The sequence below is a fragment of the Aulonocara sp. 'chitande type north' Nkhata Bay genome, linkage group LG16 (genome assembly GCF_057382095.1).
Source record: "Aulonocara sp. 'chitande type north' Nkhata Bay isolate Kocher_YH1m ecotype deep benthic linkage group LG16, A_spYH_male_GT1.1, whole genome shotgun sequence".
NCBI classification, from domain to species: domain Eukaryota; kingdom Metazoa; phylum Chordata; class Actinopteri; order Cichliformes; family Cichlidae; genus Aulonocara; species Aulonocara sp. 'chitande type north' Nkhata Bay.
In genome coordinates this window covers 21,281,271-21,298,330 of record NC_141359.1, presented here as the reverse complement: position 1 = coordinate 21,298,330, position 17,060 = coordinate 21,281,271, and the positions used below count along the sequence as shown (strand labels likewise).

Sequence of the window (17,060 nt, the reverse complement as noted above, 5' to 3'; positions counted from 1 at the left end):
CGTAGTTTCAACTGATCACTCTCTGTTTAAAGTCCAAAGCTCACAAAGTAGTTTCTTTTGCCATCACATGTGCATCCAATTTAAACAACACAAAGATGATTTGCATGCGGTGCTTCTAAGCCAATCGTGAAACCTGTCTTTAGACAAGTTCAGACATGATGTTGAGTGGTTGACACTTGCTCTGGTAGCTTGTTAGTCAGCTGGACAGTCATGCAATTCTGTGCTTCCTTAATAACTTTGTCTGTGAATTAACTCTGTAACCAGTCTGGTTACAGGGGAATTAGACAGGAAGCTGCTGAGTTTCTTTGAGTGGAAATGTACATCTGATTTTTTTTTTTTCCATTAAAAGCATGCTGCATACTGATCATTGTGGCTATATTTGCCATCTTTATGTCACCAAAGTCACAGCGCTTGGTTTCTGAATGTAATCATATTTTTCCCAGAAGCTGCTAGCCTTCATCAAATACAAAAAGAAAGTAAATGTGGGCGGCAGTTCTTTTGTACATCTACAAGTGGACAGCTTCACTGAAAACCCACATCACAGCTATAGAATATGCTGCTCTAATACGTTTCTAATTGAAAATATTAAAATGTACTCATTCAAATTGCAGGACTTCTAACCAAAAGTCAGAATATTACGTAAGGAGTCCGCTTCACTGCTACACACTGATGGTGCGTTTCTTTTCCACTTTGTCCCTGTACTGAGCTTTCTTCTCTGATCTCTGTGTTAGTTCTCCATATGCTTGTTACCCTCCATTTCTTTCTCGACACCGGGGCCACACAATGTTACACAAGCACTTTAGTCAACACTGAGCACTGTGGAAAAGAGGAGGAAGGAAAATGGAGAATGGGAGCAAATGTGGACTATAATGGAGCTGTTAAAGCTTTTTGTAATGCTTGAATTCCTGCCCAACCTTTGAGAAAATCCATACGCCCAACCTTTTTATGTATGGAAACACTGTATATGAATACAGATGGAGTGGTCTGACATTTTTTTTCTCGGCCTCTGGATTGTCTGACTACAGGGCCCAGAGCTTTACTCGAACCTTTCTGAACATCTTTTTTTTTTTTTTTTGGACAACTCTTTTTCTGGGGCCATTTTCTGTAGGTGCTGGTGCTTTAAATGGGAATCGATGGCATGCAACCTTTTTTTTGTTTGCTCTCTTCCCCTCCCTGTGGAAGTGTTTGTCTTGGTAACACACTGACCTGCCACAGTGATGCTATTGTGAAACCAGTTGACTAACGGAATGCGTTTTCTGTCATAAGACAGTCATAAGCAATATAAGGTTGATGGTTTATGTTAAACGTTTGGCTTGTCCAAACTGCACTCGTTGCTGTTGAACCCACTGAGGCTGACACGTAACGCTTCTGACATCTAGTTGTTTAAAAAAAGCTCAAAAGGAACTCTCCACAGTGTGCTAAAGGTTCAGTGGAAAGCTTTCATGATCTCCTGACCCTCTTTAGACCAACTGTGTTATGAAAGCTGTCTGAAGCATAAACATGAAGTATCTCTCACGCTTTTTCTGTTTTGTTTTCTTCTTTTGTTCAGAATCGTGAGCTGCAGATCATGAGGAAACTGGACCACTGCAACATAGTCCGCCTGCGCTACTTCTTCTATTCCAGTGGAGACAAGGTGAGTCGGCTCGGTGTGCTTCTTCTAATTCTTCATCTGACCGTGGGAGGATGCATATTTAATTCTGCACAAATATACAGGAAAAAATATTAACAGCCATCTGTTTAAATTGACTGTTCAGCATAATCTATTTTTTCCATCCTTGGAAAAGTATCGCACCTTGTGGCTGAGGAAGCGTATTCAAGGACGAGCCTTGCTTAGATTCCTCTTTTATGGGCCTTTTTAAGGTATCTTGGGGTCTTCTAAACAAAATAAAAGAAGATCTAAAATTCAATTTATTGACTCTGATTGCAGTAGCATAACACCAGCCTCTTCTACAGAGTATACACTAAATGTGCTCTGTGGACGCTGTACTTTCAGAAGCAGTTGAGCATTTTCTAGCTCAATCAACTTGTTCTGTGTTTAAAGGGACTGGACTCATAGCTTATTTCACTGAGTCCCATTCACAGGTCATTTTGTTGTATTTTGGAATCTGTTGTTTTCCTGTTTTTTTTATTTTTATTTTTTAATGTTTTCTCCTGGCCAGCTTAGCTGTAATAAATACAATAGTACATATCTTGCCTGGAAAGTCCCTCTCTGTGCCCTGCTGTCGGTCTTCGCCGAACATCAGAGGTCCCCTGGAGACTACACGGCTGTGCTATGTCATTCAGCTAGCTTACAACGGGCAAAGGTCTGTGTGTCAAATATAGAACCACGTGGACTTGGCTCACATGCTGTCGGGACTATACCCATGACACGGCAGTTAGGAATGCTTTCCTGTTGCTCACCTAGCGACACCAAGGAAAGCTGTTAAGGTTTGAAGGGAGGGGAGTGGACGGTGAGATGGTCAGAGGGCATCGGCTAATTATAGATCCACTCGAGCTCTCCCTTCCGCGCCGTGCAAGCTCCAAGCCTGTCCCAGGCTCTCGTCACACACCCACTGACCTCTGGGAATCACCTCTAATTCTTGGTATACTGACACAACGCCCGAGGCGACATGTTACACAAATCACCTAACACGCTGCCAACTTTTTTTTATATTGCACAAGTTTCATGTGACTGTACCATTGCATCCACCTTTACATCACTTTCTTGTATAAGTCCCCCCCACCACCCCTTCTCTTCGCCCTCTCCTCACCATGTCTAATTATGGAGACCGGCACCATGTTTTTGGTATGGGATTTTACCACCCATAGAGCTGCTGAGAGGTAGTGAAGTAGCCAAAAGGCAATGTGAAAGGGATGGAGAGTTTCAGGCATGTTGATGGATTGATGGCAGATGGGTTTAAAATAAGTACGGGAAGAAAAAAGACATAGACAAAGAGATGACATGAGAAGAGGTCAGGTGTGTAGGTGCCACTGGTGTCCTGAAATGAGGGTTCATGTTGGGTGCAGCTGTGAGACAGGCAGGGACTGTTGCTACAGTAGCTGTCAGTGTGTGCACAGGTAGTCTTATATAAGTGCTGGCATGTGGCGTGCCTGATGCACACAGTGTGCTTTTGCTTTTACCCTTTAACCACTTGTATAATGCTGTGTTTAAACAGAAGGCCACCGGTCCAAACAGCGTAGGCAGGGAAGCATAGTCGCTTGACTTTTAACTATGAAATCGCTCAGAGGGTGCTTGGAACGTACTCTGCTGACATGTAGCTGCCCTGTGCTGCATTTCTTCTTAAAATCACATATATTTACACACTGATTGCTTTCAGTAACATGAAAAAAATTAAGATAACATTCTTGGCAGCAGATTGACACTACAGTTTTTTTTTTTCTGTTGTAACAGACTTGAAGACAAAGTTCAGTTCATTTTCAGGTTACTGACTGAACGGTGATTAGAAATATGAGAGGCAGAGTTCAAAAACCAGCTAATTAATTGTTCATAGGTGACGAATCTGCATTAAAATTAACTTGCACTCTCACTTGCAACTTCCACTGGCACATCTAGCACTAGGACCACCTTTGGTCTTCAGAACTACCCTAATTCTCTGTGTCTTAGAATAAATAAGCCACTTGAAACATTCCTCATTGACTTTGGTCCATGTTGACATGCTGTGGTGTTTTAACAATGCTCAGCTGGTACTAAGGGACCCAAAGTGTGCCAAGAAAACACCCCCCTCATCTTTACACCATCATCAAGCCAAAACCACTGATAGCAAGCAGGATGGATCCACAGAAGAATCCACTGAGACCTCTCAACAGAAAGTGAGGAATCTTAGACCATCCGGTATTTTTCCCCCCCAATCTTCTGTTGTCCAGTTTTGTTGAGCCTTTGTCAGCTGTAGCTTTAGTTTTCTGTTCTCAGCTGACACGAGCAGCTCCCAGCGTGCTCTTTTGCTGCTGTAGCCCATTTCCTTCCAGATTTAATGTGTTGTGCATTCAGAGATGCTCTTCTGCTTTTGTTATTTGAGTTACTGTTGCCTTCCTATGAACTCGAAGAAATCTGGCCATTCTCCTCTGGCGAGGATCAGGATATTTTCGCCCAGAGAACTGCCGCTCACAGAATATTCTCTTTTTTTTTTTTTTTCTTCAGACCATTTTCTATAAACCCTAGAGATGGCTGTGCGGGAATATCCCAGGAGATCAGCAGTTTCTGAAAAACTCAGCCTGTCTGGCACCAACAACAACGCCACATTGAAAGACACTTTAATCAGTGTTCTCCCCATTCTGATACTCAGTTTAAGTTGGTGCCATATCATTGACTGATTAGATATTTGCATTAATAAGCAGTTGAAAAGGTGTAACTCTAAAAAGTGTAGGAGTTTATTGAGGACTATGAAATGCATACAATTTGGTCTAGGCGTATGATTCTCGCTTGGGGTGCGAGAGGTCCTGGGTTCAAATCCCGGACGAGCCCCCAATTACGCCCCCAATTAAACATAAGAATAGACTTGTACATTACAATGGTGTAAAGAAATGGTAACTTAATGATAGAGCTGTGACTTTGGTTAATGTCATACATTAGTGTTGGAAATCACTTTGATCATGTCCAGTTAGTTTAACGATGTGCAACAGATGCACTTTTCTAACGTGGGCATTGTAACTTTCCTGACTTCAACAGTGTCTTAAAACTGACATCATTATGTGATTCAGACAGGATTCAGGAGGGATGTGTAACGATGATGAGTTTTGTTAACATGGAACTCTCTTTAGACTTTAGTTAATACATCTTTTTTTATACTGCAGCTTACAAAGTGAGCAAATCAAAGTACGCTGTGTCACATCCTATTAGATTTTGATTCCTGTCGGAAAAACGTTTCCATGTTGGGGAAAATATATTGTACGTAATTAATAAAGCTATTGTTGTGCCACGTGCATAAGTGACGCTGATGGATGAATCCTGCTGCTCTGTGATGTTGCAGATATATAATAAACTCAGAGGAACGACTCCAGCACACACAAAGCTTAAAACTAAATTTCACCCCCTGTTATTGTTTTGTCAAAAACCCAAATCATATTTATTGCTCCCACTGAGTTTTGTTAATCTGTTATACTGAATGATACTGAATTGGAGGCCCTAATCTTTGGTGTCCACTATTTCTTCTCCACATTTATAATCAGTGTGGGTGATTAAGAATGTAACCCTGACTAGTTGTTGGAGGCATACATTCTTCTTCTTCTTCTTCTTGTTATTGTGATTCTTGTTGAGGGCATTCCTCACATCAGTCTTTCCTTTTTCTTTTTTTTGTGGGCTCAGAAACTGGCGACAAGAGAAACCACAGTCTAGTGCGTGCCTCTCCATTAATACTGCAACGAGTTACTTCAGATATGAAGCAGACGCTTTCAGATGCTGTCTGATAAGCAGAAAGACGTGCACGTCACAAACAGATTTAAGTGACGTGAATGACTCAACAACCTTGCGTGCTTGGTGAATTAGCTGGAAAGGAAAAGGGAACTGCTCTGGTTTTTTGTGGTATTTGTTGCTGGTGCCTTTAAAGGACTTTTAACAACTGATTTTTAAAAGACAAAATAAAAAAATGTGTATTTTCTGTATGAGAAATAAATCTACATCAAGTTTTCAGTTATTTATTATGTTAGATTATGTTGCACTTGGATGGTGCATATTTTTAAATGAAGTGCAGTGAACTTATGAACTGATGGGTTGACAATGAGCCTGTGTGGCTATTTATGAGTTCAGCTGAAGGATGGTTGTGTAAACATACAAAACGAATAGGCCCAGGGGCACCTCTTCTGCCTCCGGTCCTCCTGACTGGTTGATCCGGCTGTGGATAACATACCAGTGTAGCTTTCTGTTTCTTTCTGGCTTTCTTTTGAGCTATTAAATCAGTGATTCCAGATTTTAATAGAGACACTGTGGTTGAATAGCCTTGCATCTAGATAATGAATCTGGTAGAGCTGCCACTGGATTTCCCAGGAGCCAGTGAGAGACAGGTGAGAGTTTATGGCTGTGGCTGACATATCTGGCATTGCTCCTGCACATATTAAAGACTTATTCTTAGATTCGTAGTGCCATGTTGCAGCCTTCATTAGCGTGGGCCAAAATAAGGACTCAGTTAACGTCCCTCACATCTTGCTCGAGCTCCGTCTGTGCCGCTGTCTGCCTTCCTTGATTTCACAGACTCATTTGCGCTCACAGTTGTGTAATTTCCTCCCATAATATGCATTTAAATATGCTTCATAATGTCAACACAGAAGCGCAAACACACATGCTAATAAAAGCTTTGCTTGTGAAGACTGACATGCAAACTGTGCGTTACATACTGAAGACTGCTAAGCTTACTGACAGATAGCATAGCCAGGTTTTCTCACCAAATTAGAGGCTGGGTTGCTTAGCTGGGAGTGAACAAGGAGCCAATCGGATCCTGCCTGGCTAACCTCCGGGAACAAGCCAAGGAAGTGGCTTTGTAGTGAGGCAGGAAGTGAGTCATCGCTGTTGCTAGGCTAAATATAGCTTTAGTGGCACCAGAAGGAGGTGTAATGGGCTCTCCAGACGTCACAATTCTTATCAATGGGAGTTTTGCTGGTGAACGAGGGATGGCTGTGTGCTATGATTGGTAGAAGAGAAAGGCACGCAGAGATCGCGTGCTAAGGAGTGAACGCGATGCCAGTGATGGATCAGTTTGTAAATGAAGCTATACTCACCAGTATCGGAAACCCTGTGCGTGCCTGTCCATCTGTCTTCCAGGAGTCAAGGCCCTGTACTTCGCTCGCTGTCTGTGTATGTGTCCAGTCATCTGAGTGTGAACAGGAGAGAGCTGTCAGGACAAAGCAGGACACTGAGCTGACAGAAGTGTACCGCACAGTCTGTCTGGAGGCTCTTCACAGGCCCAGCTCACTCATTTTGCTTTGCAGACCTGCAGGGAGCCAGCGCCTAAGCTGCATGTTGGGCAGCGTTGCTAACAGATGGGGAAAAGGAGGCAAAAGGAATCCAGACACTCAGTCCCAGACTAGATAGGAGGGAGAGAAGAAAGCAAGGAATAATTTAATTAAAGTGTAATTTAAAAGCTCAGATTTATTTATTTTTTTTACTCAAAGAGGGATGTCTCATGGGTGTCTGTGCAGATACTGTTCAATACCAGTCAGTGCTACATGATTACATGTAGCAGTATGCGCTCACCGCCCACTGATCCTCTCAAAGATGTCATGATGAGGGAAAACATGAGGTATATAGCTTTGCAGATGCAGTTACAGTGTGGGCGATGGGCCGCTGTTATCAAAAATGCAGTTTATCACAGTATTACATGCGCCTACACAGAAGACACACCCATGTGAAGTCCATTTACACTTTATCTTACATTTATGTTTGAAACGAGTGGAGGAGCCTTCTGCCAGTGATAAACGGTGAACGCACACAACTTATATTTTGAAGGCGAGTCAGTTGTGTTGCAAAGATTAAATACTGCATCAGCAAATCCCTTGAAAGAAAAGCAACACCATCAATAAAGCGATGGCCAGGTTTAGCTTCTCGCTCTCCTTCATATACCTCAGCTGTATTTAAAACACATCAGTGGCCCGCAGTGTTGCATGGCTGCCATGTTTCTTCACTACAACATGGCCTGTGTAGTTTATTTTGGGTTAGTCCCGCCTCACCATTTTGATGCTATGAATACTTACTAGAGCATCAAATGTGTACCAATACCCTGGTGAGAAAAGTCCCCTCCACTAAAGCTCAGCTTGCTCTAGTTTGAGCAATATTAGATCAAATTTGCTCTGTCCAGTGGTTTGGGCATTTTTCATAAGACCACAATTTGTGATTAAGTGGCTGTTGAATGATTTATGCAGATGGGAGGGAAGTCAAAGTATTAAGAGAGACAGCAGGACTGTGGTTGTGCTAATATTTTGTAGAGAATGCATGAAAAATATATAAATTCCAGGTTTGTCTTCTAGAAAAGTGCTCAGTTTGTTACATTGTTACTACTACTGGTATTCTGTTACTGGTTTTATTGTTAGCATTAAATGCTTAGAAGAAGACACTTCTTCTGATGATGGACATTTTCCAAAAAACACCACTGATCACTCAGTGCTGATTTATTCACATCACCCTCAACATGGGCATAGTGTTTTATGCAGAGGCCTCTGCTGTTCCTCCTAGCATGCAATCAGAGCCTGAGCAGGCTAGTTGTCAATGCGTCACGTATGCGTTTGTGAGTAACCTTCCTCCTGAATTTAGTATTTCTTAACTCTTGCATTTTAGCCTTATACGATTTACAGCCTCCCAAGCTTGAGTTCCTCAAGACACTCTAATGGCTTACTTTGGGCTCATTCTGGCCATATTTAAAGGAAATGGGAAGTCTAAGAATAATTGGGTGGAGAACCCCCCAGATACAGCATCCTTTCATGGTCAGTGCGCTCCAGAGTTCAATGTACACAACCCCGCCCTCCAGCACTGGTCTCGTCCAACCAGGAAACAAGGAAATGATATCACTGTCTGCGGCCACTGTCGGGGCAACGGCCGTTATGACGCACGGTTGTGTGCTTCCTGCCCACAGGGAGAGATACAATGGATTCCCAGTTAGGCTGCAAGAAAGCATCAATTACATCAGCATGAATACGGCTTCTTTCTTAGGAAAAGATGCATCACAGCTAAGAGGAGAGAGACAGGGTAATAGGATGGGGATACATATTTAGATCACAAGTTTTGAGTTAAATTCATGCATTTTCCAAGATTGTGTTGTTTTTCTTAACATGTTTAGATTACAAGTGTCTTTTCTATACAGTTTACATGATTTCTGTCAGTGTAACCATGTTTTTTTCTTTTCTATTGTTGCTTCTCACCGACAGAAAGATGAAGTGTATCTGAATTTGGTTCTGGATTACGTGCCTGAGACCGTCTACAGAGTGGCCAGACACTACAGCCGAGCCAAACAGACTCTGCCTATGGTTTATGTGAAGGTAAAAGCTCTGTCTGTTTAACAAGGCTGAAAAACACAGTTTAAAGTGAACTTGACGGACATGTTTCCAATCTCATATTTTTTATTCTTGGAGTCTACTATAGTAACTTTCAAAACAATCCTCATTGGTGGAGCTCCTTGGTTTATCCACTGACTGAAACAGTTCGCTTTAGCAAGCCTTCCTTTAATCCTGCTTACTTCTGATTGGTATCTCTTTGTAAACAGAAGGTTAAAACGGAGCATGGGCGGATGTACTATGAGATGACCATGTAACAATTCTGAAATACATAATAGTTAATCGAATATCTCTGGTAATTCTTACCGGTAGTTACAGCAACTTAGTTAAATCTGAGTTAGTCTGGTGAAAGCTGCAAGTATAAAGACTGTAGATATATCAGTAAAATGGGGTGCGGGCTTTTTGTGTGTGAATCAGTCGTGATAAATTTGGGCTTGGAGAATTGTTATACTTTTAATATGAGACAAGCTGCTTGTAGGTCCACTTTAACCACACTACCCCACTATGTGTCCTTTATCTTCACATTTCTTAAAGTACGTATTTTTCTTTTTTCTACAGAAAGAATATTATCAAATCAAAACATTTTTTTATTAAACAGCTGTGTTGGTATAAAATGTGGCTTAACTCTTCTAGTTGATTATGGGGCTCAGTTTTCATCCAGCATCATAAGATCCAGATTTCACTGAGCTGTGTTATCAGCTTGTTTTTGATAAAAGCTAATTTATCATATTTTGAGAGCTTCACTGCTAAACACTAAATATAAACAGCTCAACAAATGAAAATTTTTGTCCTTGCATATCCCATCTATTTTTGCCCGTAGACGACTTTTACTAACTTTTTAACGTTGTGTTTTGTACAGATCTTAGATTTAGCTAAAAATCATAAAAAATCTCAGAAACAATCTCTGTCTTCAGATTTCTTTTACACAATGTGAAACTTTACTGCTTTGTTGGTTTGCATCGTGTATGTGCACACATGAGATGCTACTTTTTAGGACTTAGATGACAGATGTGCGAAACAAATTGGGAATAATTAGCAGAGGCACAAAAAAACCTCCATCTGAAGGACTTTTCTGTATCAATGAAGCAATTAAAAATAAAGCACACCTACTGTTTACTACACCTGCTGTTCCACTGAGCAAATTCTCTGCTCAGTTCTCTTTGAAAGTAAATCCACCATTGTAATATTAATTAGGATTAAACAACTAGTTCACTGTGTTAACAAGTAAAACATTTTTTGATCTTATTTGTAAGAATAGATTGACCTGAGGCGGCAAATTTGAAACAAGAAATGAGTTTGGATTTAAAAATTTGCTTTCATTTTAAAACGTGTGTGTCTATAAAAACACTTCATATACTTAATTTTATCTCTACAAAAGCTGAGTGACAATGTTTAGGAGTTAAAAGAAACAGTGTGTGAAACTGGAGTCTAAACATTTGCTGTAAAACTCATTCTCTGGAGCTGAAATACAGCCCAGAGTTTCTATATTTTAGTGCTGTAATGGAAGTTTGCTGTTTCTCTAACCTCTGTGTGTGTGTTTGTGTTTTCCTGTGTAGTTGTATATGTACCAGCTCTTCAGGAGCCTGGCCTACATTCACTCGTTTGGTATCTGCCATCGGGACATCAAACCCCAGAATCTGCTGCTGGATCCAGAGACGGCTGTTCTCAAGCTCTGTGACTTTGGCAGGTGAGGGACAGTCATGTTTTACACTGATCTGAGTTTTTTCTTTTCTTGGCATTTACAAAAGATGTTCACATTGGTACCGCTGTGATGTCCGATAACATAAAAAGTGAGCGCCAGCAACCAGTTAGCTTGGCTTAGCATGGACAGTGGAAATAAAGGAATGGGTCTTCTGGATCTGTGTGAAGGTTTCAGAAGGCTTCTAAGTAACATTGCTGCTCATCCTCAGTATTTAGCAGTGTCCTGAAGACAGCAAATCACACACTGTAACTATGCACAACCAAGAAAAAGGCCCTGTAACACTGCTGTACATCATTCTTACACCAGATCATGTTGGAATTAAGCAAACGAGACTGACCCCTGTTTACATCTCTTCTCATATGACTTTATATTTATGAGCATGAGAATGAAATCAGTCTCCAGCTCTAAACATACCTAGTCAGTCTGTTTCCCCAAATGTTACTCTCTTCCTTTTGAAGAGTTTCACCCTTAAGCTGATGCACACTGTGTGGCTGCCTGGTTGAACTGAGAAAATAGGTGAGGCCATAGTTAAAGTCATGTGGTGCCATGAGTCTAGGTTTACTCTGTTCCTGGGAGATGAGCACACTGTACCCTGAAGAGAGGTAGATAAAAGTGATGCAGCCACCATCATTGTCATCATACCTGTACCTGCCCTACAAGCCTGTGGAAGCAGTGTTATGATCTGGGGTTGCTTCAGTGTCTCAGGTCTAGGTTCAGCAACATTATCTGCCCAAACATGAGGACAGCGGCTACCTGAACGTGCCGAATAATCAGGTTTTTTCCTTGTTCAATGGAACGGGCACATTCCAAGATGACAATGTCAGGATTCACTGGGTTTAAATTGTGAAAAGAGTAGTTGAGAGAGCACGAGACATCATTTTCACACAGAGTCCAGACTGTATCTCCACTGAGAAGCTTTGGGATGTGCTGTAGAAGACTTTCAACCAACTGTCCAATTTGTTCAGTTTGTTAGTGGAAAAACGTGAACCACCTCTGGAGTGAAAATGTCGTAATAAATGTTGCTTAAACGTATCAAAACAATGCCATGGAGAATGCAACGCCTAAATCCAGCAACATAATAATGTGGGAGCTGTTTTCAGGCGCATTATACAGGCTCTAGAAAGTGTGCAAAAGTCAAACTGAGATCAGCGTGCGTTGTCGAAAACAGATGATTTATTTACTTTTCATTCGTTAGCATAAATGCTGATTATATTTGTAGCAGAAATGTAGAAATCTTCCTTTTAGCTGTGTGTTTGATTGGATATGAAGTCCACTGAGGTTTTATCACACGTGTAAATCCTCAGTACTGGGTGTTTCTTCAGGTTCATTTTTTCCCTTTTTTTTTGAAGTATGCAGATGGTGGTGATGATGATTATTTGCTATGATTTTGTGTGCAGCGCTAAGCAGCTGGTCCGTGGAGAGCCTAACGTGTCCTACATCTGCTCTCGCTACTATCGAGCCCCTGAGCTGATCTTTGGTGCCACTGACTACACTTCCAGCATAGGTAGGCTAACTCGAGCAACAACTCTCGCTGCCTGACACATGCACATTCATCAGGAAATTATGAGATCGTGTGTTACTTATGATAAATGGACTGGTTCTTATATAGTGCTTTTCTACTCTGGTTCAGCACTCAAAGGAGTTTATAAGCTTTACAGCAAGTCGTCATTGCTCCTCTTCTGCTTTTACAATCGGACTCCTGCCTTGTCCTTTAGATGTGTGGTCAGCCGGCTGTGTACTGGCAGAGCTGCTCCTGGGACAGCCGATCTTCCCTGGTGACAGCGGAGTGGACCAGTTGGTGGAAATCATCAAGGTAATGACCGTACTAACCGAGAGTATTCCAATATTCCCAAACAAATACAGCTTCAAGTTGGATGTAATATTACTCGGGCTAATGGTTCCACCCGTGTGTTTCAGGTTCTCGGCACCCCGACCCGAGAGCAGATCCGTGAGATGAACCCCAACTACACTGAATTCAAATTCCCCCAGATCAAGGCACATCCATGGACTAAGGTGAGTCAACAGGTACAGGAGCCCTTTTACTTCTTTAAGATCCACCGCAAAAGCATTCTGCCATTCCTGTTTTGCCTGCATGCTTCGCAACCATCCAACATCATCATCTTCATCTAACAGACCTGCATGTGAAATAGTTAATGCCATAAATGCACAGAGTTCTAAAAAATAAAAGATGCAAAGAATTTGCATTTACTGAAAATTTACTGAACTCAGCTCACACTTATCTCCCTCAGATCGAGATTATGGAATCAGCAGCACTCGTGCTCAGAGCAGATGTGCTGACTGGTAGCTAGCAGCAATGTGCGGATGTGCAAATCAAATATTGAGCACCAGGCAACGAATCTGAGGCGCCGTGTACTTTTTTGCATCAACTGTTTCAAACTCGGGGGGGCGATGGATGAAGGCCTTGAAATCCTTCTCAGTGTTCCCGAACGTGCCATGCAGTTGTGTGATTTCTTGGTGTTGATGCTGCCAAAGATGCTTTTGTTTAAATGTTTAGTGAGAGTCTTGACCAAATCACATCAGCCAGACAACTGGCATCCTTAACTGAGAGTAAGGGTTTTTTTTATTTCTCCAATTTTGAATAAGTCAGTCCTGAATTTTATATTAAATTTATATAGTGGGGCAAAAAAGTATTTAGTCAGCCACCGATTGTGCAAGTTCCCCCACCTAAAATGATGACAGAGGTCAGTAATTTGCACCAGAGGTACACTTCAACTGTGAGAGAAAGAATGTGAAAAAAAAATCCATGAATCCACATGGTAGGATTTGTAAAGAATTTATTCGTAAATCAGGGTGGAAAATAAGTATTTGGTCAATAACAAAAATACAACTCAATACTTTGTAACATAACCTTTGTTGGCAATAACAGAGGTCAAACGTTTACTATAGGTCTTTACCAGGTTTGCACACACAGTAGCTGGTATTTTGGCCCATTCCTCCATGCAGATCTTCTCGAGAGCAGTGATGTTTTGGGGCTGTCGCCGAGCAACACGGACTTTCAACTCCCGCCACAGATTTTCTATGGGGTTGAGGTCTGGAGACTGGCTAGGCCACTCCAGGACTTTCAAATGCTTCTTACGGAGCCACTCCTTTGTTGCCCGGGCGGTGTGTTTTGGATCATTGTCATGTTGGAAGACCCAGCCTCGTTTCATCTTCAAAGTTCTCACTAATGGAAGGAGGTTTTGGCTCAAAATCTCACGATACATGGCCCCATTCATTCTGTCCTTAACACGGATCAGTCGTCCTGTCCCCTTGGCAGAAAAACAGCCCCATAGCATGATGTTTCCACCCCCATGCTTCACAGTAGGTATGGTGTTCTTGGGATGCAACTCAGTATTCTTCTTCCTCCAAACACGACGAGTTGAGTTTATACCAAAAAGTTCTACTTTGGTTTCATCTGACCACATGACATTCTCCCAATCCTCTGCTGTATCATCCATGTGCTCTCTGGCAAACTTCGGACGGGCCTGGACATGCACTGGCTTCAGCAGCGGAACACGTCTGGCACTGCGGGATTTGATTCCCTGCCGTTGTAGTGTGTTACTGATGGTGACCTTTGTTACTTTGGTCCCAGCTCTCTGCAGGTCATTCACCAGGTCCCCCCGTGTGGTTCTGGGATCTTTGCTCACCGTTCTCATGATCATTTTGACCCCACGGGATGAGATCTTGCGTGGAGCCCCAGATCGAGGGAGATTATCAGTGGTCTTGTATGTCTTCCATTTTCTGATGATTGCTCCCACAGTTGATTTTTTCACACCAAGCTGCTTGCCTATTGTAGATTCACTCTTCCCAGTCTGGTGCAGGTCTACAATACTTTTCCTGGTGTCCTTCGAAAGCTCTTTGGTCTTGGCCATGGCGGAGTTTGGAGTCTGACTGTTTGAGGCTGTGGACAGGTGTCTTTTATACAGATGATGAGTTCAAACAGGTGCCATTCATACAGGTAACGAGTGGGGGACAGAAAAGCTTCTTACAGAAGACGTTACAGGTCTGTGAGAGCCAGAGATTTTCCTTGTTTGAGGTGACCAAATACTTATTTTCCACCCTGATTTACAAATAAATTCTTTACAAATCCTACCATGTGGATTCATGGATTTTTTTTTCACATTCTGTCTCTCACAGTTGAAGTGTACCTCTGGTGCAAATTACTGACCTCTGTCATCATTTTAGGTGGGGGAACTTGCACAATCGGTGGCTGACTAAATACTTTTTTGCCCCACTGTAAGTCACTGTAGGTGCACCCATCAGTTTCTATATTTTATTGGTTTTTAAGTTTTTTCAGTCCCAATAATTATTTGAACAAAGAAAAAAATATCAGACTTTATAAGAGCAAGAAGGGAGAAGGATGCAACACCATCGCTGGTAGAACTCTACATTTTAAACACTTGTTACCGGATCTGACTGGTGATTCAGAACATGCCGTTTTAAAGTAGCAGTTAACCCTGAAATGAAAGTTGACTTACCCGATGCTTCAAAACAACTGAAGCATTTAACCACGACTTCCGAGTTGCAAGACTTGCTTCAGGGAGGAGTTTGATAATGACGCACTGGTTCATCGAGCTGAAAACAACCACTTTCTTTGTTCTTGACCACCTGTAGCACAATGTCTGGGCCTATTATCAGCAGCATCAGAGCTTTGGCACAGGCTCAAAGCAAATATAAGATCTGCCTGATGTTTTAGAGTGGACTGATGTTAAACCTGTGCTATCCTGCTTCAGTCAGTTACTTCATCAACTGCCACCCTACCTCCCAACATCACGATGTTGCCTCGTTGCTTGTTTTAACTCATCTTGAGAACTAAACAGGTTTTAAAATCTAAAGGACAGTCTCTCTTTCTTAGCTAAGCACAGCTCTTCTATTTGAAAAAGCAATTAGCCAATCAGGAGGGAGCAGGGCTATCAGGCCCTCCTGTTCACCTCCGACGTGCCTCGCTGTGGTCGCTCTCTGCAGCTGCATTTCATTTGCTACTCACTGCTACAGCAGTCATATGCTTCCACTGATTCATTCATAGCACGCCATAAAAAATGCATTGGTCAAAGTGCATTAGCTTTCATAGGATATTAGTAAAGATTCATTTTTCATCCAGTCATATGCTCTGTGTGTGTGTGTGTGTGTGTGTGTGTGTGTGTTGTATATGCGTTTGTGCTAAAAATACTGAAATGTCTCTTTTCTTTGGAAACTCGTGATGTTCTCATTGTTGATTCGAATTGACGTTCAGGTGTTCCGACCACGTACGCCTCCGGAGGCCATCGCCTTGTGCTCCCGCCTGCTGGAGTACACGCCCACGGCCCGCCTAACACCCCTAGAGGCATGCGCACACTCATTCTTTGACGAGCTGCGCGACCCCAGCATCAAACTGCCCAACGGGCGAGAGAAGCCCTCGCTCTTCAACTTCACTACCCAGGGTAGGCGCACTCACAAAGCATTCCTCGGAAGAGAAACCATTCATTTAAAAAAATAACACCTCTCCCAAAGTCCCATTTGCATTGTAAATACGGTTTAAACACGAATATTAAAATAACAAATTCAGGGGGATCCAAAGCCCTGAGGGTTTAAAGTTTTTCTGTTTTGAATAATTCACTTTACTTTATTTAGATACTCCAATCTAACAGATTTTTTAGAAGAATATAAAGTACATTTAAATATTTTTTTTTTCTGGGACATATCGGTTATCTCGTATTCACAGTAGCATTTATCCGTAAGGAAATCTAAGCACATCTTAAAACGCCACTTTTATGTTATCGCTGGTCTGCAGGTAACTTTGTAACAGCATAATGTGGTAATGCATTGTGTGTTCTTCTTCTTTTAGAACTATCTAGTAATCCTTCTTTGGCCTCCATACTCATCCCTGCCCACGCCCGCAGCCAGGCTGCCGCCTCTACCCCAACCAATGCATCTGCCACCACAGGTTAGAGCCACGCTACCTCCGTCAGACCCTTGTTTTATGTGGTTAGCTGCTCTATATTTATTACTTTGAAGTACTGGTTGTGGCTTTGTTTTTCAAATTAGCAGTAAGCAATTTCATCCCCTAAAGGTCAACCTCTTTAGTTCAATTTAAGTTCAATTTAACTTAAGCCAGAAGTTGTTTTGCACTCATGTCTCCGAGCACTAAACGCTGCAAACAACAACACATGCTGTTTTCGTCGAAGGGTTGACTTTACTTAACATGCCACCTCAGTTTGGCAGTATCTTAGGTGTTTTCAGCTGTGAGTTTGGCTTTTAATTATTAATAAAACAAGATAATTGAGTTTTGTTTTTTTTTAAATTGTGACACCCTTGCTTTGTTTTTTGCTATAAATTCTTCGCACTGTGCTCTATTACAGCAGCGGCTTTTGCCCGACACCATAGGCCCAAACTCACTCCCAGTCAT

General features: G+C 42.0%; 1 protein-coding gene across 4 annotated transcripts in view; it reads left to right on the top strand.

Annotated features, from left to right (window-relative positions):
• gsk3ba (glycogen synthase kinase 3 beta, genome duplicate a) overlaps positions 1-17,060 on the top strand; it is a 35,397-nt gene that overhangs the window by 14,742 nt on the left and 3,595 nt on the right. For 2 of the 4 annotated variants that reach the window (XM_086266145.1, XM_086266147.1), the window contains exons 3-10: positions 1,550-1,633; positions 8,848-8,958; positions 10,530-10,660; positions 12,073-12,179; positions 12,391-12,488; positions 12,593-12,700; positions 15,909-16,095; positions 16,500-16,598. In XM_086266145.1, coding sequence (XP_086122271.1) covers positions 1,550-1,633; positions 8,848-8,958; positions 10,530-10,660; positions 12,073-12,179; positions 12,391-12,488; positions 12,593-12,700; positions 15,909-16,095; positions 16,500-16,598 — 925 coding nt within the window. Of the gene's footprint in view, positions 1-1,549; positions 1,634-8,847; positions 8,959-10,529; positions 10,661-12,072; positions 12,180-12,390; positions 12,489-12,592; positions 12,701-15,908; positions 16,096-16,499; positions 16,604-17,060 lie in introns of those variants that run through there. The other 2 variants (XM_086266146.1, XM_086266148.1) reach the window with 2 other exon arrangements.